The 22582-nt window shown below is 42.1% G+C and overlaps 1 protein-coding gene across 2 annotated transcripts in view; it reads left to right on the top strand.

The window, feature by feature from the left end:
* The window catches only part of E2F3 (E2F transcription factor 3), a 77890-nt gene that overhangs the window by 44881 nt on the left and 10427 nt on the right, over positions 1-22582 (top strand). For both annotated transcript variants that reach the window (XM_036256206.1, XM_036256207.1), the window contains exons 2-4: positions 19323-19434; positions 20653-20872; positions 22132-22290. In XM_036256206.1, the coding sequence (XP_036112099.1) occupies positions 19323-19434; positions 20653-20872; positions 22132-22290 (491 nt within the window). The remainder of the gene's footprint in view (positions 1-19322; positions 19435-20652; positions 20873-22131; positions 22291-22582) is intronic.

Here is a 22582-nt window from a genome sequence, read left to right as displayed (position 1 = left end):
AGTGCTTCCCTTTGTCATATAATAAAAAACCAGCAAAACTGGTTTCCATGATATGCTAGGAAGCTTTGTAGCATTGAAAACTTCTCTTACCCTACAAAAGCATCATTGTTCCTTCTTGTCCCTTGCCCCTCTGCCTTTGAAAATAATTTGATATCAGAATAGAATCATATTTGCCGCTAATGGCTGTTAGCTGCACCATAATTGTGCTTATGCTTGGCCAGATAAGGCAGACTTCCCATAAATAGTGTCTTCTGAGTCTGTTTGCCAACCAGCTTACAGCAGTGCTTCTGAAACTCTGCTGGACCTTAGTATCAGCCGAGTAACTTCTTGAAACCCTGCCACCCAGACCATGCTCCCATAACTAAATTACTCTCTCGTGGCTAGGGCCCAGGCATCAGAAGTTTCTGAATTCCCCACTCAGTTTTAGTGTGTATCCAAGTTTGAGAAACAGGACTTGTGCATTTGTCTGACAAAAAGGACCGTATAAGAGGACTACAGCGTGCAAGAATGTGGTTCTGAAGATTCCAAATACAGTCAGAACAAGAAATCTGCGGTTTAAACAGCAGCTTGCTTGAAACTTAAACCACCGCCTTTTTGCATGACTTTTTCATCATTTGAAGAACGCACATTGTAGTGTGTCTTTCTGCACCCTCCAGTTCATTGTCACAGTGTGCGATTTTGTTGGCTTCAGGGAAAGTGGCAAAGGACCAAGAGGGGTCAGTATTCGACTTTCCCATTGGCTCTGCTTTGATGCATGTAGGTGATTGATTCAAACCCCTTTGGAAGCTTTGCCCTCCAGAAGCTTCTGCTAGCTTGGAGAGCTCCTGGGAAAGCTGTGCTCCTTTTTAGACCTTTGCCCGCCTTCTGGTCCACCAGATATTGCTTCGTTCACAGCAGCGGCTGACAATCACCCCTAGAAGTCCATCATTTTATTAGTTGACCCTGCTGTACAGTTTTCCCTGTAGCAAGTCCTAGTTAGCTGAAAGGGGGGATGAGGCTTGAGTACACACAGTTAAAGGGGACAGGGCCCTGCTCATCATGAAATGAGCATTCTTCTGCACTGCCCTGGGGTAGGGTGTCCCAGATGATTTGACAAGGGTGCCATTTGGTCAGAAACAGTGTGGTAATGGGGCGGTGGCAACAGAAAGAAGTTCTGTCATCCCTTTTGCAACTCCAGGCAACTCTAGAACCAAACCTTGAGGAACCTGGGGAGAGCTCATGCCGTGATCCAGTGGCTGGGCTGTGCCTCGGCCTCTCCCCCAGTTTAACAGTTGAAGGAACTGGGGACAGAGCTTCTGTGTTTGGCAAAGTCACAAGTCAAGAGATTTTTTGGTATTCAACTTTTGCTTAGGATTCTGAAATGGTTTTTGATGTATATTTTGCTTACCTTGTGTTATTAGCTGTAATCTCATAAGAATTTCGGGTGAATTTAGTGTTTGTCAGGTTTCGGTCAGTATGTACTTCTGCAGGAAATGTTGCTCAGAGACCGGAGCGCGAGTGGACAAGTGGTAAACTTGATTCGCAGGTGAGGCTTCAGAAGTGCTCGCGGGCGTTCAGGTCCTGGGAAGTAAGCCAGTGAGTTTTCTAGTTCCATTCACTTTGTACAGACGAGGAAACCGAGACCCAGGAAGGCTCTGTGACTTGGCCCAGGTTTTCTTGCCATTCTCCACAATCTCACAGTTAGAAATGTTTTGTTTTATTTTGCAGAGTAAAACAATTACCACTCTGAAAATGTTATATAGAGCATTCTCCTAAATTGTGATTCAGATGGTCCTGTTTTCCTCCTTGTTTTTTATACACACACACACACTTCAGTGAGCAGTGCAATATATGAGTAGAAATAGATTTTGTAAAAAGTTAATATCAGTCCATTAGTTGAAAAAGGTACCGAAGTAATCACAAAATTCTTTAATCATATATTTAATAAAACAAGCGTTTTGGGGTGGGGGTGGGGATTGGTTAATCATTTTATAAAGCTCCAACATTCTCTGATCTGTAAACTTTTAACAGATTCGTTAAGATCATGAAGCTTTATTTATCACACAGATAAGTATCTGTGTATTTTTTAAATTACCATTTGCAGTAATTAATTGCAAACATGTTAACACTGGTAAAAGGATCCTCTTGGTGAATGCTCAAGTAAGACCTCATGCAGAGTTTCTGGAGTTCACTTGGGGTTATTCATCAAGAGAAGCAATGCAGGTCAGGGTTATGAACTCACTGCCCACAGGTGAGATCTCCAGATTGCGAACCAGTGGCAGAAGAGCCAGAGGGAGGATCTGTTCTTCTTACCCCTCTTGCCTAACGTGGGAATAACTGTAGATATAAGGGAGAAATTGTTCTCAGGTTCAACTAAGTACTTTTTGAGATCCTTAGTTTCCAGTTAACAAATGTGTATTTAGGTGACAGCTGGTGCCTAGAAGTGTTGTAAGGTATATAAGCTGGAGGTGGTGACGAGATAAATGGATTAGAAAACCCACTGGTAAGAAAAGGAAATAAGCTATCAGCATAGTGACTTCGCTGTACCTGCCACTCACCATTGCCCCTTAAGAGAGCCTCATCGCTCTGCAGGAGGGAGAGCCCTGTTCCCATCAGCCACTGCTTCTCCTGTAACCATCGAGCTGCTGATTTGAGCCAGATCCTTGATCAAATTTGTTTGTTATTGATTTTTATCATTAATGAAGGTTAGCATTATCATCATCCCTTTGCTGTACGGCATACTAGCATTTTTTTTTTTTCAACACTCATGTAGGTAAAGAACATCTTTCTTTGTTCACTGAATTCAGGATCAAGTTTGTATGTTTTCAGAGCTATTGTAGCATCTCCCATCTTTGTAGCATTTATTCTTAGTATGTTTTCAAGTTCTTTTTACGTGCACTTGAAAGTGAACACAATTTCATATGTATTCATTAGCAATCACTGCCGTAGGCCTTTCTGTTTGAGCTTGCACGCTTGTGTGTGTGTGTGTGTGTGTGTGTGTGTGTGTGTGTGTAGTCCATTTTAAAGAATCTGTTCCCCAGGAATAGGATGCTGCTTTGGACAGGTAGGATAATGGAGGCTCTTCCATCATGTATTTCAATAGAATAGCATGGTGTGGTGACATTAACAGTACAGTTGAAGACTATTGTTTCCTTCCCCAATTTAGGGTCCCTTTTTCTCTATATTTCCCGGTATTTTTCATGTTTTTCTATATATGTATTATGCATGTATTTCTTTTGGTACATATGTATTATAATAATGCTATTTAATGGCATGGACACTGTGTACATTTTTTTTTAACTCGGTATTAATTGTGTGATTCATCTATGTTGATAACTATGGACCAATACTAATGCTACTCTATAAACTGTCCACATCTCCTTGTGCATATGTGTAATACTTTATAGCACTTACTGAGGAGTTGATGGTTTTTACTAAATATTGTAGAAATGTTTCTCCAGAGGAATTCCACCATCACCCCTGTAGCAGGGTGTAACAGTTTTGCATGTTTTCATCACTAGGTCTTTTAAGACTTTGCCGTTTTTACCAATCTGAAAACGTAATTTCGTATTAATTTACATTTCCCTGAATACTTATTTTACTATTTTGATCATTTAGTACCCTCTTCTGGGAATTGCCTAATTCCCATCTCTAAGCCATTTTTCTCTTGGGTTCTTTGCCCTTGTTGGTTTCTTACTAATTCCTTATCTATTCTGGATAAGAAGTCCACGGAGGTTATGTGTGTTGCATATATCTTCTCCAAATCTGTGGCTTGACCTCGTTATTTTATTGTGGTCTTTTGATGATAATATCATTTTTTGCATGTATGATTTGTGCATTTCTGTTTCAAGAAAACCTCCTCTGTACTGAAGTCGAGTATTTTCTTCTTTGTTCCTTCTCATAACTTTAGCTTTAAAGTTTGGAGCAAAACTTTATTTAGGTCTGGAGTTGAATTTTGTGTGAGTTGAGGTAGAGATACAATTATATTTTTTCTTCTCAGATAAACAACTGTCCCAACACCATTTGTTAGCTAGTCCATCCTTTCTAGTGATCTGCAGTGTCCCATTTGCAGTATGTGACATTAACAGGTATGTGTGCAATTTTTTGTGTGTTTTCTATCCTAGTGTCTTGGTCTATTCGCCTAATCCTGTACTAGTACACATTTCACAAATTACTATAGTTTTACAGTAAAAGTCTGGATATCTGGTAGGGCAATTCTCTCTACCATGTCATTCTTCTTCACAATTGTCTTGGTTGTTTTTGGCTTCTTGCACTTACTCTATTCATTGTTTAACTCTGCTTAAAGTGGTACCACTTCTCTTATAATAATATGCTTTTCTTTCTCATCTCCTAGAATTATGTTATTAATATCATGTATTTTATGCATTTGTTATAAACTCCACAACACAATTTACTATTTTTGTTTAGACAGTCAATTATCTAGACATTTAAATATAAGGGGAGGGGAGACCACATATTTACCCAGGTAGTTACCATTTCTGATGCTCTTAATTGCTCTGTATAGATCCGTTTTCCCAACTGGCATTTCCTTCTGCTTGAAGAACTTCTTTAATATTTTTCTAATGCAGGCCTGCTGGTGAAGAATTATTTTAGCTTTTGTATCTGTGGAAAAGTCTCTATTTGCCTTTGGATTTTTTAATATCTTTGAAAGATATTCTTACTAGGTATGGAATTCTAGTTTGACGGTTTATTTCAATACTTATAAAGATGTTACTCCACTGTCTTCTGGCTACATTGTTACAAATACAATTGCTGTCATTTAAAAAAATATTTGTATTGGTTTTTAGAGGGAGGGGAAGGGAGAGAGAGAGAAAGATCAAGATCAATGTGAGGGCAGAACATCAATCAGCTGGGTCCTGACCCCTGCCCAGGATGGAGCTCATAACCCGGGCAGGTGCCCTGACTGGGAATTGAACCGGCGATCTTTTGGTGCTCGGGGTGTTGTTCAACCAACTGAATCACACCAACCAAAGCTGCTATCATTTTTATTTCTTTGTTTGTAACACCCCCGCCACCTGATCGCTGCCTGCTTTTAAGATTTTCTCTCTTTGTCACTCATTTTAAACAATTTGACTGTGATGTGCCTTGGTCTAGTTTTCTTTGTGTTTTTTGTGTTTGGGATTTATTGAACTTCTTGAATCTGTAGGTTTCTATCATCTGTGTCTCTGCTTAAGTTTTTGAACATATGGAATAACATTAAATTAGCTCTTTTCTGCATTCTTATCTTCTGATTCTAACATTTGTATTGGTTCTAGGTCAGTTTTGACCGATTGATTTTTCTCCTGAATATGATTCATATTTTCATGCTTCCTCAGAAGCCTGGTAACCTTTGGTTAGAGGATAACCATTGTTGGGTGCTAGACATTTTTGTATTTCTGTAATTATTCTTGAGTTGTATTCTGAGATGCAGTTAAGTTTCTCAGAAACAGTTTGGTCTTTCAAGTCTTGCTTTGTTAGATGGGCCCAGAGCAGTATTTATTCTAGAGCTAATTTTGCCTCATTAATGAGACAACAACCTTTGGGTATTCTCGCCTGTGCCTTATGAATAATAAGGATTTGGATGGGGGCTTCATTCTGGCTGGTAGGAGCTGTCTGAACAATATGCCTTTATTTCGGGCTCTGTGGAAGCTCTAGGAATTATTTTCTATTCCTTTCAGGTATTTATTTTTCCAGGCCTTGGATAGTTCTCTCACATGCATTGTACTGATGAATACTCTGCTGAGTCCTCAAGAGGGACTTTCTGCAGATTTTCAAGGTTCTTTGAATAGTTTTCTCCTTTCCAAAAATCTGTCAAAATTCTAGATCAAAGTAACTAGAATTCTTACCTCCATCTTCTCTACTCGGAGTTTATTGGCCTTTACCTGGGTTCTTATTGTACTGCAGCCTGACAGCTCCCAACCCCCCCCCCCCCAAAACAGGACTTGAAGTCAGCAGTAAATGAAAGTTTGAGCAGGAAAGCAGCACTTTTGGCTTTCAACCCATACAGTAAATTCAGTTCTTTCTGTTTCTTAAAGTAATGTTTTATTTCAATCTGTTCTTAGGTTCATAAGTCTTTCAAAAGTGTTCTTACTTCTTGGAGTCCTTTTATCATGCTTCTGCACCAGGAGACAGTTTGTGGAACTGTGTCCCAGGACCAAGCCAGAGTGATAACTACACACGCTCTTTTTTGGACACTTAAGGTGCTAGCACTGCACTGCCAGCCCTTTTAGTAACTAGGCTCTAAAGGGAACTCCCTGGAATGGCTACCCTGATGTGTTAAGAATACCTCCGTGGGAGAAAGTTTACTAATAGGAGATGTTTTTGGTGCTAGTAATGAAGCGATTGAATCACTACTCTAAACTGATGAACCCATAGTATGACTTTCTTTATAGCTCTTCATTGCATCTATAAACTATCTTCTTCGCTATGAATCACTGACATGAAAAGGAGCATCTCCAAGTGTTTAATTATCACTGTTTTCTGTGGATGGGATGAGGTCCAACTAAACTTGCTTTTATTTTTAGTGCTTGCTTCTAGTCCTTACACAAAGTATGTCAGAAACGTAATTCCATTATCCAAAAAGATGATTGTCTTTCTCACTTCATAAAATTTTAGTGTTTGGTATGAGCAATGTAGATATACTTTAATAAAAACAGTAGTAATTGCAGGAGGGTAGTGGTTTATCCCGTGAGTCCACAAATGACCTGCCAGCTAAATCTGGCCCACTGCCTATTTTGTAAATAAAGTTGGAGTACTGGGCAACCCATTCATTTACGTGTTCTTTCTACAACAGGAGAATGGAGTAGCTACAACAGAACTATGTCCCACAAGGTCTAAAATACTTACTCTATGGCCTTTTACAGAAAATGTTGGTCAGCTTCTGGTGTACTCCATTGGTGTTGAAGTGAGGTAAAATCTTAAAACCAAAAACTAGGCATCGGAAAGGGAAGTAGAGATAAACTAAATAGTACTCTGGGGGGAGATTCAAGTATACTATTGTGGGAGGCATCTGAGCAGCAGGATTCAAGCCTAGGCTTCCTAACAGCCATCACTGAGTATATTTGAGATACTTTTGCCAACCTCCAGATTGGAAATTCAGATGTCTGAAGAGAAGAATTCTTAAATTCCATTTTATGGTCAATAACTACATACTTAAGGTTAGCAACAATTTAAATGAAAGAAAAACACATTATGAATTTAGTAATATAAGTAAATTAAAAACCCTCTTTTTAAGTTAGTGGTTTAATTGCAGTTTTTCCTGCTGTTCGAAGGGAATAATAAAGCTTAAGCATTGTATTGGGGATAAAAACTTTTGCCCACTCAGATTTAGAGGCCACTATGACTCACAGATATAGAGTCATCACAGCATTTCTCTTCTTTAAAATACCACTCGTTTTCTCTCATTTCACCCAGGTGAAATGAGACATTAGGTCCATTTAATTATTAATCAGAACATTCTCTTAAGCTTCTTCTTACTTCATTCTTAATTTGGTATAGAATATATACAGATATAGGGATAGGTAAATAATAGAAAGAAGGGAGGGAGGGAAGGAAGGAAGGAAGGAAGGAAGGAAGGAAGGGAGGAAGGAGAGAGAGAGAGAAAGAAAAAAGAAAGAAAGAAAGAAAGAAAGAAAGAAAGAAAGAAAGAAAGAAAGAAAGAAAGAAAAATCAAATTAATCTATAAAAGGTGTTCAGAGGTTTTCGCTTTTTAAGATCACAGTCAATTATTGGGTAAGAGACTTAGGTAGGGAAGATGTTAGGGCTTCAGCTTCTATTTGCAAAAGAAATCATTGCCTAGTTTATTTACTAATATGAAGTGCCTAGCACAGTGCCACATATTGTGAGTAGTCAGTACCACTTGCTGATAAATGAGAATTATAATACATAGAGGGCCAGTTCTTGTTCCGAAAAGCAGACTGTAATATATATTTATCTCCTTCCCCTTGAAACCCCATGAAAATAATAGTAAATAGTTGTTGTTTTTTAATCATTGAAAATGAGAGTGGGGCCTTAATGGACAAGATTTCTAGAATACAGAGAATGAATGGGGGGGTGACAGTCCCTATAGGAGAACAGAAGAAGCTATGGCCAAAGAGACTGCCTGTCTGCTCTGGAGAATCACAGAAGCTCAAGTGCGGCAAAACCAAGAGTAAAAGAGGGATTCGCATGAGAGTCTTTTTGCAGAATAAATGTCCAGAATCCAGGAGTGTTTTACCAGACAAACAATTTTTGAGAAATCTCAATGTAAATGAATTGGCTCCTTTATGGCATTTAAGGGTATCACCTCAACTTGAGTCATGCGGCTCCCACTTGTCACTGTATTGCTTCACTCCTAAATATGAACAGACACAAAGCTTGACTAGATGTTTGAGAAAAGTCTATAACATTATAAGTGACATCAAGATTTTTCTAAATGGTAGGAAAAGATGACTATGAAGAAAACAGATTAAACAGGAAACAAAAGAAAACTTTAAAGGAAGTAATTAGTGGCATCAAAGAGGCTATCCTATTGGTAAAATAAGAGCAAGGTGCTATACAAGTAGATTGATCAGAAAATGAAACATGTTCTTGGAAATTAAAAATAGAGTTGCCCAGCCCGGCTGGTGTGGCTCAGTGGTTGAGCATCAACCCATGCACCAAGAAGTCACTGGTGCAATTCCTGGTCAGGGCACATGCCCAGGTTGTGGGTCCAATCCCCAGTGGGGGGCATGAGGAGGCAGCCAATCAATGTTCTCTCTCATCGATATTTCTCTCTTCCTTCCTCTCTCTCTAAATCAATAAAGAAAAAAATTTTTTTTTAGTACATATATATTTTTTTAATAGAGTTGCCCAGCCCTGGCTGGTTTGGCTCAGCATTTGGAGCATTTGGCCCTCAGACCAAAGAGTTGCGAGTTCGATTCCAGTCAAGGGCAGGTACCTCGGTTGTGGTTCGGTCCCTGACCCTGGTCAGGGTCATGCAGGAGGCAACCAGTTGATGTGTCTCTCTCACATTTATGTTTCTCGCTCTCTCTCCCTCCCACTCTATCTAAAGATAAATGGAAAAATATCCTCGGGTGAGGATTAAAAAGATAAAAAATAAATAAAAATAGAGTTGCCCCAATTTTTTTTTGAATTAGTGAAGTGGAAGCTAAATTTGCTGTAAGGACACAAGTAAGTAGAACCAAAACAACAATAATACACAAAAACAAACAAAGAAATAGAAAATAAAAGCTTTAGAGGATGAATCAAGAGGAAGAGGGATTTTAGAAAGATTAGACAGAGACAATGAGGGAATGATCTACAACATAAGTATTTCTCAGAGCTAAAGTCCAGTTTTTAGGAGCCCATGAGTTTCTCACACAATGAGTGAGAAAAGATGCACACTGAATACGTTGTGCCATTTTACAATAAGGTAAGGTAGGCCTAGAAGGTTTCAGAGAGATTCAAGACCGACTCTCTTCAAAGGAATGAGAACCAGTGGCTGCAGGTTTCTCATCACTGGAGCCTTCAGAGTTCTGAGGCAAGTGATGTTCAGCCTTAAATTCTTTACCCAGCCCAACTGTCAAGTGTGAGGGTGAAACGTGCATTTCAGATGTATAAGGACACAAGTTGGATAACCAACTAAATCATCAGGACGATTCGAGAAGCAGACTTGGAAAACAGGCAGGAGCAAGGAAGGATAAATAGACAGAACTACAGCCAAAACATCAAACCACAGAACCAGTCCAGCATCACTAGTCACTTCTCCCAGGCTCCCCAGCCGTCACCATTGGTCTGTTTTCTTGCAGGAGCAACTCCAGCCTCCCAGTCCAGGGGGGTGTGCCTGCCAGTGTCAGCCTCGATAACGATTTGGGGAGGCTAAGAAAGGGCACGGGGGGTCTTCAGCTTCTGTGGAAGAAAGGTGGCCGTGCCTCCCACCAAGACTGACAAAGTAGGGACCTACTACCGATGGAGGGGCAGGTCCAGAGGCTGGGCAGTCACATGAAATAACAGGTGTCTGCCTCAGCTACCAGCCTGCCTGCCGTGAGGGAGAACTGCAGGAAGACCGCCGCGCGGTGGGCTTGGTGAACAGTCACTCTAGTGTCTAGACAGCAGGCGGTCCAGGAGTATCAGGCAGGAGAAAAAGTGGGGGCTAAATAGAATCTCTGATAGGATGGAGACTTGGAAAAGGTGAAGATGTGGTGAGGGCAAATGGTGCCAAAAAACACGAAAGACCATTGAAAAGTCCCAAGAAAACAAATGAGGTTGACAAGAAAGGAAATAATCTCAGTGTACTATTTGACTTTGCAGTAAATGATATGTGTATAGTTAAAATGCATGGCACTGGTTTTTAATTCAAACAAAAATGATGATGTAACTATTGGGTTAAAGTATGGAAGAGAGGTATGTGTAGTATATGAAGGAAGTATACATAAATAATGAAATGGCTATAAACCAAGAAGTAGCTGTGTAAGCTTATTAAGAGATTCAGATACTGGGGAGGTAGTCATTATAAACTCCCTTAGATAGTGGGTTTTTAAAAATCATATGCATTTATCTAGCCATTGTTGCTCAGTGGTTGAGCGTCAACCCACACACCAAGACAAGAGGTCGCAGGTTCAATTCCCTGTCAGGACACATGCACAGGTTGTGGGCCCAATGCCCAGTAGGGGGCGTGCAGGAGGCAGCTAATCGGTGTTCTCTCTCATCGATGTTTCTATCTCTCCCTTTCACTTATCTCTCTCTAAAAAATCAATAAGGAAAAAAATCATATGCATTTATTTTTAAACTGTCTTAAAAATTTTTAAGACAATGAATGTATACAGAAAGGAAGGGAGTCACCAGTTCACCGGTAAATGGCTTCTATTCCAAAGTTGTGAGGCAGTTTGAGGTTCCTTTTCCTTTAGAAACATTCATATGTATGTGGTTAGATTTTCAAATACAAATACAGGTTATACCGAAGTTAAAATACCCTAGATCTATAACTTAAAAATCAAAAAAAGAAAGTTGGCCAAGTCTGGGGTCCATTCTACTAATCTAGTGAGAAGCGATGGGAGCATTTAGCTGCGAGAGATTCTGCTCACCCACTGGTGGACTGTGGGATTTAAGGGGAAAATCTCTACCAAGATACAATGTATGCTTGCTATTCCTGTCGCCACATGCCTCGGTCAGGGCTTTCTGCGTGCCTGTTCAGTTCACCAGCTCTCTGAGGTAATTTGGTTTCTGATTAGGCCTCTCATCTAATAGCTCATAGACACACTGTTCATGTTAGAATGTGAATTAACCTCTCACCTAAAAAGCCAGAGTAGACCTTAGAGCTCTTCGTCTTAAGTAACCTCATCTCTGAGAAAGGTAGGTGTTGGGAGGGTTGTTATTAGCATGATGAGTAAGGGAACATGGTCTGGCTTCTTCCTATCCTCCGCGCCTAGTCCCTCCCTCCCGCAGAACCTCTAAGCCAGGGCTCTTAAAAGTCTCAGTGCCTCTGTGCATGGCCAGCCACTCAGGTCCCCTGGCTGCACTCACTTCTCTGCAGGACAGAGCCCATTGGACTTGGTACCGCCACCTCTAACTGCTCTCTCCAGACCCCACCCATTTCTCTGTCCAGCCCTCCTTCCTGCCCTCCTGTACCCAGCCTCGGGTTCATTTTGGTGTTGGTCATGCATTTCCTGTTATTTGTGTGCCTGCACCCTCTTATATATCGGGGATCACCATGTTGCCTTTATACTCATCTCCCGGTGCAGGGAGGGCCTGGTATACAGCAGACACAATAAATAATCGGATGGGTGAAAAAATGGTCAGACACATTGAGTTAATATATAGTAGTTACAACTGGAAACTAGATATTCTCTTTTTTTTTTTAATCCTCACCAGAGGACACCGTTTCCATTTTTTATTCAGATAGAGTGGGAGGGAGGGAAGAAGAGAGAGAGAAACGTCAACGTGAAAGGGACACATCGAGTGGTTGCCACCCCCACGACCAACCAGGGCCAGAGACAAACTGCAACCGAGGTACATCCCCTTAGTGGGAACCAAACCCAGGTCTCTCTGGACCTCAGGCCGATTCTCTAACCGCTGAGCCAAACTGGCCAGGGCAATATTCTCTCCTTAAACTCCTCCTGCCCTAACCCTCTGAGCTGATGGCCAGAATCCAAGCGAGATGCAGCTGTGGCCCGGGCTCCAGCTGGAGATTCCTCCTGGGCTGTTTTCACTAATGTGCTTAACCTGGTCCTCATTCTTTTTATTTAATTTCCATTTTCTTCTGTTTCCCTCCTTCTTCTGTTCAAAATGCCTGTCTCATGTTTGGCTTTGAGACAAAATGTATCATATATCTAGTTCTTCTGCTTGCCCAGATCTCCTGGTAACTGGGGTGAAGGGAGTTGATTTTAGTGTTCACAGCTTGTTAGCCTCCAGCAGGCCGTGCCTTGTTCTTGATTTAATTTTTTCCGGGAGCTCAGTTGGATGGTAGATAAGGACACCACTTGCTTTCCCGTCGTGAGGCTGGAATGCTCTTTCTGGAGCGTAGCCCATTTCTGTGTTGAACCCAGAGCCATACACCTCGGTACGTAAGGTTTTCAACAGTCTTAAAAAGTAAACTACCAGACTTGTTTTATTTAACCTCAAATGGAAATGATTTTTGTTTTTCTTGTAATGCAAGTAAGCCACGCTCACCTTAAAATAATGTAGAGATATAAAAAGCTAAGAAAATAAAACCATAATACTACGACCCGAAGATAAATACTCAAACTATTTGGTATGTATTCTTACATACCTTACTTCTATGCATGTAATTTCCCTACAAAAAATACAATTCTGTCCTCGCCGGTCTTGTTCAGTGGTTAGAGCGTCAGGCCGTGGACCAGTGAGTCGCGGGTTCAGTTCCGATCAAGGGCACATACTTCTGTTGCGGTTCGTCCCTGGCCCTGGTCGGGATCGGGCGGGAGGCAACCAGGCAACGTGTCCCTCTCACATCAGTGTTCTCTCTCTCTCCCTCCCTCCCTCCCTCCCACTCTGTCTGAAGGTAAAAAGAAAAATATCCTTGGGTGAGGATTAAAAAATAATAATAATAATGATGATGATAATAATAATACAATTTTACTACTCATACCTGCTTTTTAAAAACTTGTATATAACTAGACATCAGTATTAATTGAGTAACATTCCATTATATAAATATACAATAACTTACTAAATTATTCTTCTGAGATTGTTGGACATATGTGGGAAAATGTAAATATTTAAAGAAACTGGTAGTGCCCGGCCGATGTGGCTCAGTGGCTGAGTGTCGACCCATGTACCAGGAGGTCACCAGTTCGATTCCCAGTCAGGGCACATGCCCAGGTTGTGGGCCAAATCCCCAATGGGAGACATGCAGGAGGCAGCCAGTCCATGTTCTTTCTCATCGGTGATTCTCTCCCTCTCCCTTTCTCTCTAACATCAATAAAGAAAAAAAATTGTTTTTAATAAAATAAAAATTAAAAACTGGCTGTGCTAGTTTTAATAGACAAATCCTAGAAACAACATAAATGTTCTCAGAATATACTTCAATAAGTGGAATTGCTAGGATGAAAGGTATAAATGTAACATATATATAGACACATCATTGTTAAAAATATAATCAAATGCTACAGAACAATAAATATAAAATCAATATCCTGTGTTTTAGTTCTTAGAGATTACCTCTACTAACAATTGATGTGGCTCTTTCCAGGCCTTTTCCTCTGGGTACTTGGAAAATTTTATAGTGAAGTCTATAGTTTTATAATTTTTTACCCCTCTGAGATCATATTATACATATCTTTCTGCAACTTTAACTCCTCCCCTTAGATTTCTTGAGAACCTGTCCAAATACAAGGTGGGACAAAAATAGGTTTACAGTTGTTTGTATGGAAACTAATATAATAACTAATAAACAATAATACAAAAATAATGTGTTTCACATATTCACAGTTGTAAACCTTACTTTTACCCCACCCTATATATGGAGCTTAATCTGCAGGATATATAAATACATGTACATACCTATATATACATGCACACATATACTTTTTTTTTAAATTCCCCTTACGCATTGGTAATGTTGGAACTTGTGATTTACTTGCCAAGAAACTTTGAGAATTTATTTCTTGGTTCATTCAAAATAAATAAGTAAATGTGCCTGAGTGCATGCCATATGCAAGGCTCTGGGGAAACTAAGCTGCTAAAGACCTTATGTGTTATGATTGGCAGCCCAGAAGTTGCTATGACAGCAGAAGAGGACATCTCAATCAGACCAGGGGAGTGCTCACTAACAAATTATTGTAACAGACCTCAGTTCAAGTCTTGGTATCTGTGACTTATTAACTGAAGCTATAGGTAATCTTTAATGTATCTGCCTCAATGCAAGATGGGAGAGTACCTACCCCACTATGCTGTCATAAGTATTTATTGGGAAAATGAATATAGTAAAGGTGTGTTGAACGTCCATTAGTAGGTTTCTCATTAAGTAAACAAATCATGATATCGTAATACAATATTATGCAGCTATGAAAAATAAGGTCATTCTAAGTATACTAATAGGAATCAACCCTGAGAGGTGTTATAAGAATAGTATGTGGTTTCCTACCATTTGTGTAAAATACTTTTTTTAAAGGTATGTTATGTGTATATGCATAGACTATCTAAAAAGATATCAAAGTAACTTAATAGTGCTTGCCTTTAAGGAATGAAATTAGGGCTCACGATTAGGAGGAAAATATGCTTTCCATGTATACCCATTTGTGCTGGGTGAAGTACCATGTGCATTTATTTAAAGGAATTTTTTTTTAATTATGAAAATAAAACTAAGTGTAATCATAAAATACGATGATATCAACATAATAAACTCAATATATTTTTACATGGAAATTTTTTACAATCATTTTTTAAAGTAGTTATAAGCTTAGACTTTGGTGTAAGCATACTTATTGGCTGTGGATTCTTAGAAAAATTATTTAAGCACTCTATAAATCTTAACTTTCTCCTGTAAAATAGGAGATAATAATAACTACCTTGTGAGGTTGTGTGAAACGAGATAACATAATATTTTGGAAAGCAGTTCATGGGGTGCATGATATATTGTAGGCACTCAAATGTTCATTGGGTTATAATTAATACTAAAGGGCATATCTATCAGGACTCTTGGTTGCCACTGGTAGTAATCTAACTCAGTTGTCTTCTAACCAAAAAAGGGATTTGTTGGCTCACACAGACGAAAGTCTAGGATAGGACTGCTTGTTGGCATGGCTGTATCTAGCACCTCCCTGGAAGGTATTGGGACTCGGCCTCTCCCCAAGCTCTTAACTCTACTTTCTTCTATGTTGGCACAGTTCCCAGATAGCTCCAGGCTTGCACCATGCTGCCTACTAATTCCTGGTGAAAAGAACCCAGTACTTTGCAACAAAAATCCCAGGATTGACTGATGCTGGCTTTGTTCATGGGGCCCATCCCTAAGCCTGTCACTTTAGTTACGAGACTGGAAAGCACTGATGGGAAGGGTCAGTTGAAGATGAGCAATATCAGATCTTTTGTCTTCAGGCTTGGAGACATAGAAACCACCTGAACTAAGTTCCTTCCTCAACAGAAAAAAAAATAAGAGCAGCCCAGCTGTTGTGGCTCAGTGGTTGAGCATCGACCCATGCACCAAGAGGTCGCCGGTTTGATTCCCAGTCAGGGCACATGCCCAGGTTGTGGGCTAAATCCTCAGTGGGGGGCATGCAGGAGGTGGCCAATCAATGTTCTCATAGATATTTATATCTCTCTCTCCCTCTCCCTTCCTCTCTTTCTAAAATCAATAAAGAAAAAATTTTTTAATTAAATAAATAAATAAGTGCAACAAAATGCCCAGCAGGTGGGAACTGTACATGTTCTCACAGCCCACTGCTTGGCTGCCTGACCATTAACCTGTTATTTTCAGAAAAGCTTAATGGTGTAACTGTTCATTACAAAGGAATGTGATCTTAGTGAGAGCTGAGGTTCCAGGAAGGTGCCATGTGGTGATCTACCCAGCATCTCTCATGCCCCCCTTGACTAGTAGGGGCCATATAATATGAAAATCTGTTCAGAATAACTCCCAGTTCAGCAAGATGTTCGCACCAGGAGCAGCCAAAAATTGAGATGACCAAGAGAAATTTTCATCTGCCCTGGTGCAGGGCAGTGGCGTGTAGGCAGACTGCCTGCCCTGTTTAAATCCTCCCGTTGCACTTTTGGTTTGTTTTTGTTTGTCTTACCAAACGTGTGCTTGAATTTGCTAAATCAAGTAATACCGTTCCAGCATATGTCCAAATAATCAGCCTTTCCCCAAAAGAGAGTCCAGTTGTTACGTCCATCCTCAGATCTGGGACCTGCAAGTACCGCGAGTTCTCTCCCGTCCAGTTCAGCCCCACTCGCCCAGCAGTGGGAGGAGGTAATAGGGAACCAGCGGAAACTCCCCTTTGGAAAAGGAAAGTGACACGGGGTTTCCCCCGTAGCAGCCACGCCCTCCTCAGCAGGAACCCGGTGCCTGGAGACGTGCTTGGCTTGTGGTGTGATAGGGCCCCCTGATTTCTGCCCTCTCCAAGCCCCTCTTGTTGGGTGTAGATTTGTAGGCTTCAGTGGTTGACGGTCTTGCAGGCTGAGACACTGTAGACCTTTGCTTTCTAGAAGTAGAGATTCGCTGGGGATACAAGTGCCTTTAAATTTTAGTCGATTTTCTCACCCAGTATTTAGATCTGGTGAACTCGGAGGTTTGGTGCTTGGGGACCAGTCACACATCGTCACTAGTCCTAGTCCTTAAAGTTCCAGATCAGTGTCTCCACAACAGATTTCTGGAAATTTCCCTAGCCTACAGTTGACTGCTTCCATAGGCCTTTGCCTCAAAGCAGTTTGAAACAATAGCCTTGGATGGGGGTTCAAAACTACTATAACCCAGGCTGCCGGCCAGTGGTTAGTTCCCTATTGTGAGGCTTCAAGGAGAGTACAGTACAGCCTTAGGAGACAAGAGTTCCAGGTCCCACGCTTCCCATTTGCCTGCCTTCTGTGGACTTGAGCATGGGCAGAGACTACAGCTCTCTATCTTGGATCACCTTCCACAGAGAAAACAGGCCTCCATGGCGAGCTCTTTGTTCCTCCACGTTTCGGTGAGCCAGCCTCAAAGGAAGCCTGTCTCTGGCAGTAATAACTTCTGCGCCTCGAACAGGCTTGCCAGCCCCGCCGTTGCACCACACGCCGCTAATCGCACAGGCCGTCGCTTGCAACACCACACTTTCAGGTTCTTGACTCAAAGCGCTTTAAGCAAAAAGGAGATTTTATTGGCTAATGTAACGGAAAAGTCTGGGGAAGACCAGTTGTTGCCCCCAGTGTATGACCTGATCCAGAGTTTGGAACGATGGCCTCCGACCCCTTTCCCTCCGTCTGTCCACTCTGCTTTCCCTAGTAGAGGCTCCACTCCCAGATGGCCTCTGGCTTTCAGCTTATCAACTTGACTGGGAAGGTCCAACCCCTTCTTGCCAATAGTTCCAGAAAAACGCCTAGAGTTGGCCTTTGTTCACCCAGCTTTGGTCGTGTGCCACACTGACCAGTCACTGTGGGTGAAGGGAGAGGAAAGGGAGCAGGAACCATGGGGACGCGCCAGGCCTGGGTCCCCTCTGTGCACATGGCCTGAGAGGAGGGGTACTCCTCAAAGAACAATCGGTGAGCATTTGCCTGATGAAGAGGGAGTTGTGCCCGGCCAACCAAAACAGCAGGCTCACACAGGATTGGACAGAATATTTGGGAGCAGAAAATGAAGTAGAGAAAACAAATGTGCAAATGCTCATTCCTAGGCCCCTAGAGTCATGTTTAGCCAATAGAAAGATGATCTGTGCCAGTAGTGTAAGCTATGTGGTAAAAAAAAAAAAATAGAAGGAAGGAGGTGAAATAATAACTTTAATACTATCTTATTTTATAAAACCAAAATACTGTTTTAACGTCATTAATATGAAAATTATTGATATTTTACCCTTTTTGTACTATCTTTTAAATCTAGTGTGTATTCTATTTTCAAAGTTGTTTTTCTTTTTTTGAAATAGGTTTTTGTTGATTTTTTTTTTTTTTTTTTTTTGGAGAGGGAAAGGTGGAGAGAGAGAGAGAGAGAGAGAGAGAGAGATCAGCCACCTCCTGCATGCCCTGTACTGGGGATCAAGCCCACAACCTGGGCATGTGCCCTGACAGGGAATCAAACCAGTGACCTTTTTTGGTGTGTGGGTCAGCACTCAACCAGCTGAGCCACACCGGCCAGGACACCACTATGTATTTTAAATTCATAGCCTAAGATGACAATACAAACAGCTGACTCTCCACAGAGACGCTGGATGTTTGTCATCAGGTGTTATTACTTCCGTTTCTGTCATGGAAAGTTACTTTGAAATTGTGCATTTCCTCATTAGAGGGGCCTGCCCTAACGTAAGCTAAGCGCACCTCCCGTGTGGAGGGTCTCATCCGTGCCTCTTCTGTGCGGGCGCCGCCACACCCACGCCTCAGTACTCAACGGTTCTGCCTTTCACTCTGTCTTCGCTCGCGGACTCTGGGCCCTAGGTAGGAAAGAACTCATGTATCTTCCTTACCTCTGCTCCCTAAGCCTAGTGCCCGTGCATAGAAGACACAAAGGGGATATTTTTAAAGTGAAATGAAAATAAATTAAAACTTTCATGAGGACTCCTCGTTTGCTAGATTTGGTGACAAAACTGCAGGAGTAATACTGGTCGAAGCCCCCAGATTGAATGTTGTTAGTATTTGCTCTGATGAATGACCACTTGTAGCCGGCGACGCTCGTGTTACCATCCAGTCACTTAGAGAGAGAGACGGAGATTGAATACCTATAGAAACCCAGGCTCTGTGCCAAGCACTAGGTATAGAGAGAGAGATGGGAAGCAGATTAGTAAGATCGCTCTTCTACCCAGTAAGTGTGATGATACAAATAAACACGGAGTGTTTGGGCAAGCACGAGGAAGGACGTCCAACCCAGGGCAGCGGTGGAGAGGGGCAGCAAAGGTTCGTGGTGGGGAGAGTTAACCTCCGTTCCGCGGCCTGCTCCGTTCCTCAGTGCCCAGCCCCATGCCTGGCGCCTGGGTTGAATCGATCAATGAAGGTACAAAGTGACTCCTGGACCTAACCCTCCAGGATGACTGGATTTGACTATTTGAGCGTATATGGGTGATCACTGCCAATGAAGAAGGAGTTTGTGGGACAGCTCAGAGCCTGGCCGTGAGGAATGGCGAGACCCCCAGCAAGTGGGGCAGAGGTGTGAGAGCAGGCACGGGCCTGCCGCGAGGGGCTGGGGCCACATCCCAACAGCCTTGTTTCTTGTGATGGTCCGTGTGACTGGGACAAATGATTGTACTTTCTTATTCCAGGCCAAGCGAAGGCTGGAGCTAGGAGAAAGCGGTCATCAGTACCTCTCAGATGGTTTAAAAACCCCTAAGGGCAAAGGGAGAGCTGCGCTGCGAAGTCCAGACAGTCCCAAAAGTAAGGATTCTCTCCTCTCCGACTCTGTGGTGTGGGCTCCCAACTGTCAGAGCTCATGGCTGGAAGGGTGCCGCGGTGTGAATACTTTTGGCATGTTCGGTTCTTTCTCGTTTCTTTCTGTGCCTGTCCAAAAAATAAATACAGTGTCCGCAGACACCCAGCCAAAGGTTCACGGAGTCACTCCAGTGCCTGCATGCTCGACTTAAGGGGAGGCCTCTTGAAATGTGTGCAGTTTCATTTTTCAACTCAGAATACAAGCTCTCTATGTTCTGTAATCTAATTTAATTTTAACTTTCTTTCGCGGACATTACTTCAGAGACTGAGGCTAACCGGGTGTAGACAAGCTGTGCCAGAGTCACTCATGTCCCTTTCAGTCAGGATCTTGAGGTCAGCTTAAGAAGTGATTGAGACCAGGGAATTGCAGCTCCTTCCCCTTTCCATTGATTGATCCGATCCTTGTTTCCTCCGGGAGAGAGAAAAGGAGGTTGGAGTTGGCTAACTAGACCTTTATGTCTCTGGCACTTGATGTAAAGGCTAAATTGGACTTTGTTCTCTCCTTCCCTGTAGTTTATGAATCAGGCAACCACAGATTGTGTGTACTGCTAAATTAAACCCTTGACCTGTAACTGTAAGAGAGGAGATACAATATTGAATAAGAAATTTCATTCAAGAGGGATGGGAGACTTGATGGAAAGACTCTTCCAGATTCCAGATAGTCTTCCTCCGAAGGAAGCATTATTTCAGATATGGGTGAACAAGTTATACACTCTCAGAGACACTGGAGCCTGAGAGGCCAGTTGAAGTGGGTCTATCTGCGCCCCGTCTCGAAATGCCGGAGAGATCTGGCCCCATCGGGTTAGGGCCACGCGTGCTGATCCCATGGGGCCACAGCTCTTTTTCATTCATTCAACAGACGTTTTTGGACATGTACTACGTGTGAGATACTTCACTAGCCACAGGGAATAGAGTGAGCCAAAGTAGAAACTACTGAGAAATTCCAAGTCAAATGCTCTAATCAAACAGGAATTTTTACTGTCCCTTCCTTTCCTAATAAAGCCGTTTCACAGCCTTCTCTGCAACTTCACAGAAACAACAGCTTTGCTTCCGACACTCATGCTTGGGCTGCAGTGGGGAAGGGCTTGCTCCACCGCGAAGAACCCTTCATTTCTTTACCTTTCCCCCTGTCCCCCACCCGCTCGGTTTTTGTTTTTCTTTAAGCTCCAAAATCTCCCTCAGAAAAAACACGGTATGATACATCCCTTGGTCTGCTCACCAAGAAGTTCATTCAGCTACTGAGCCAGTCACCTGATGGGGTCTTGGATTTGAACAAGGCAGCAGAGGTGCTCAAAGTGCAAAAGAGAAGGATTTATGATATCACCAATGTGCTGGAAGGCATCCACCTCATCAAGAAGAAGTCTAAAAACAACGTGCAATGGATGTGAGTATGCGTGCACCCCCAGCCCGGCCCCTGGCGGGGTCCGTGCACATGCCGAGCTTTGTCTCGGTCCAGCGTTCACGTTCTTGCCCACACTTCATTTCTTTGCCCTCCTCCTCTTCTTTCACTTTCTTTCTCCCTTCCTCAACCCCTCCTTAGCCACAAGTTCAAAGTCTCTTTAGGAAGAGACTTATTTAGATACTATCAGATAAAAGGGTTTATATTCAATTAGCTTCAAGCACGGGGATCCCGGGATTCACGAGGGTCCCGCAGGTGTAAAGTGCTGTTCATGTGTTACCATGAGGTCCATCTGTGTCATCTCAGAGACGCTTGCACGCGTCTTAACTCTAATAGGAATTTGGAAATTAACTATGGCTGTGTGTTAACACATCTGTGTCAACACACAGTCACCAGATACCTTTATCCATCGTTCCAGTTAAGGCAAGAGTTAAGTGCCTCGCTTCCTTCTAGAAAGCGGAGATGATAATGCTTATCACCTATACACCCACATGGGTGATTAAATTTGTGAATTATGAACAGAGCACCTGAACAGCCAGTACTTTAGGAGGAGCTATTAAAGCATATTGGAAGGAATAAATCTGTTATGGGGTTTGAAAATTGCTACTTCAAACCTGATAAGATGAACAGGTAACTTTTTGTACTCTTTGGGGATTTTGTGGCGATGCGGTAATCCCTGTCTGCCTGTGGTTCAGAGAAACCTGTGGGGTGTTGGTCTGTTCTTGCGTACAGCCCATCTGTCTGTGTCCTTACCTCCTTTTCCTTTCTAGTTGTTGGTATAAGATGCTCAGAAATTACCTAGGCCTTTTGTGCTTGTTGGAAGATGTTTTGTTGAATTTTTAATCTTTTCTTTCAAATTTTTGTATCTTTCTGTGTTTTTCTCTCGGCTTTTTTTCCCCCTGGGAGGCATGCGGCAAAAAGGCGCCCCCTCTCTGCCCTTTGAATTTGAGCCCTCTGCAGAGACCGGCCTCCTCTGTAGGAAAGAAACCTGAAAATAGCAATGTTTTGTTTTGTTTTTCACTTAATTCCTATGGTGTCCAAAGTGAAGGACTGTTTGTATTAAAAAAAAAAAAATGTGTAAGTGTTCTAATTTTAACACCTGGCAAATAAGCAGTGTGACCTCCTACATCAAGAGGGGACATTTACCCAAAAGATCATGTCTCCCTGCCCGCCCTTGATTGTTCCTCTCCCTCCTCCCTCCAGCTTCTCGAGTAGCCATGAAGAGTCTGTGTTTGGGTTTCTAGGGGCTGCAGTCTGTCTGAGGATGGGGGCATGCTGGCCCAGTGTCAAGGCCTGTCAAAGGAAGTGACCGAGCTCAGTCAGGAAGAGAAGAAATTAGATGAACTGATCCAAAGCTGCACCCTGGACCTCAAACTGTTAACCGAGGATTCAGAGAATCAAAGATATCCTTTGTGCCACCTGGTCATTGGGGGTTAGTGCCTTCTAGACTGTTTCCAGAACCGACCATCTGACTTATGTACCAGTAGAATGTTACACTGGTTTTCATGTGTGCGTGTGTGTGTGTGTACCCATTTATCTTTGTATTAAAAGTCAGTGTTATGGAAAGGTAATAATCTATTGTGTATTTTATAGCAAGGAGGGAACCGGTTCTTATTTTATTTTTTAAATATGTTTTTATTGATTTTAGAGTGAAAGAAAGAAAGAGGGAGAGACAAACATTGATGTGAGAAACAT

The sequence above is a fragment of the Molossus molossus genome, unplaced genomic scaffold (assembly GCF_014108415.1).
Source record: "Molossus molossus isolate mMolMol1 unplaced genomic scaffold, mMolMol1.p scaffold_m16_p_12, whole genome shotgun sequence".
Classification (NCBI taxonomy): domain Eukaryota; kingdom Metazoa; phylum Chordata; class Mammalia; order Chiroptera; family Molossidae; genus Molossus; species Molossus molossus.
The sequence above is the reverse complement of the archived record's forward strand: the minus strand, read 5'-3'. Positions and strand labels throughout refer to the sequence as shown.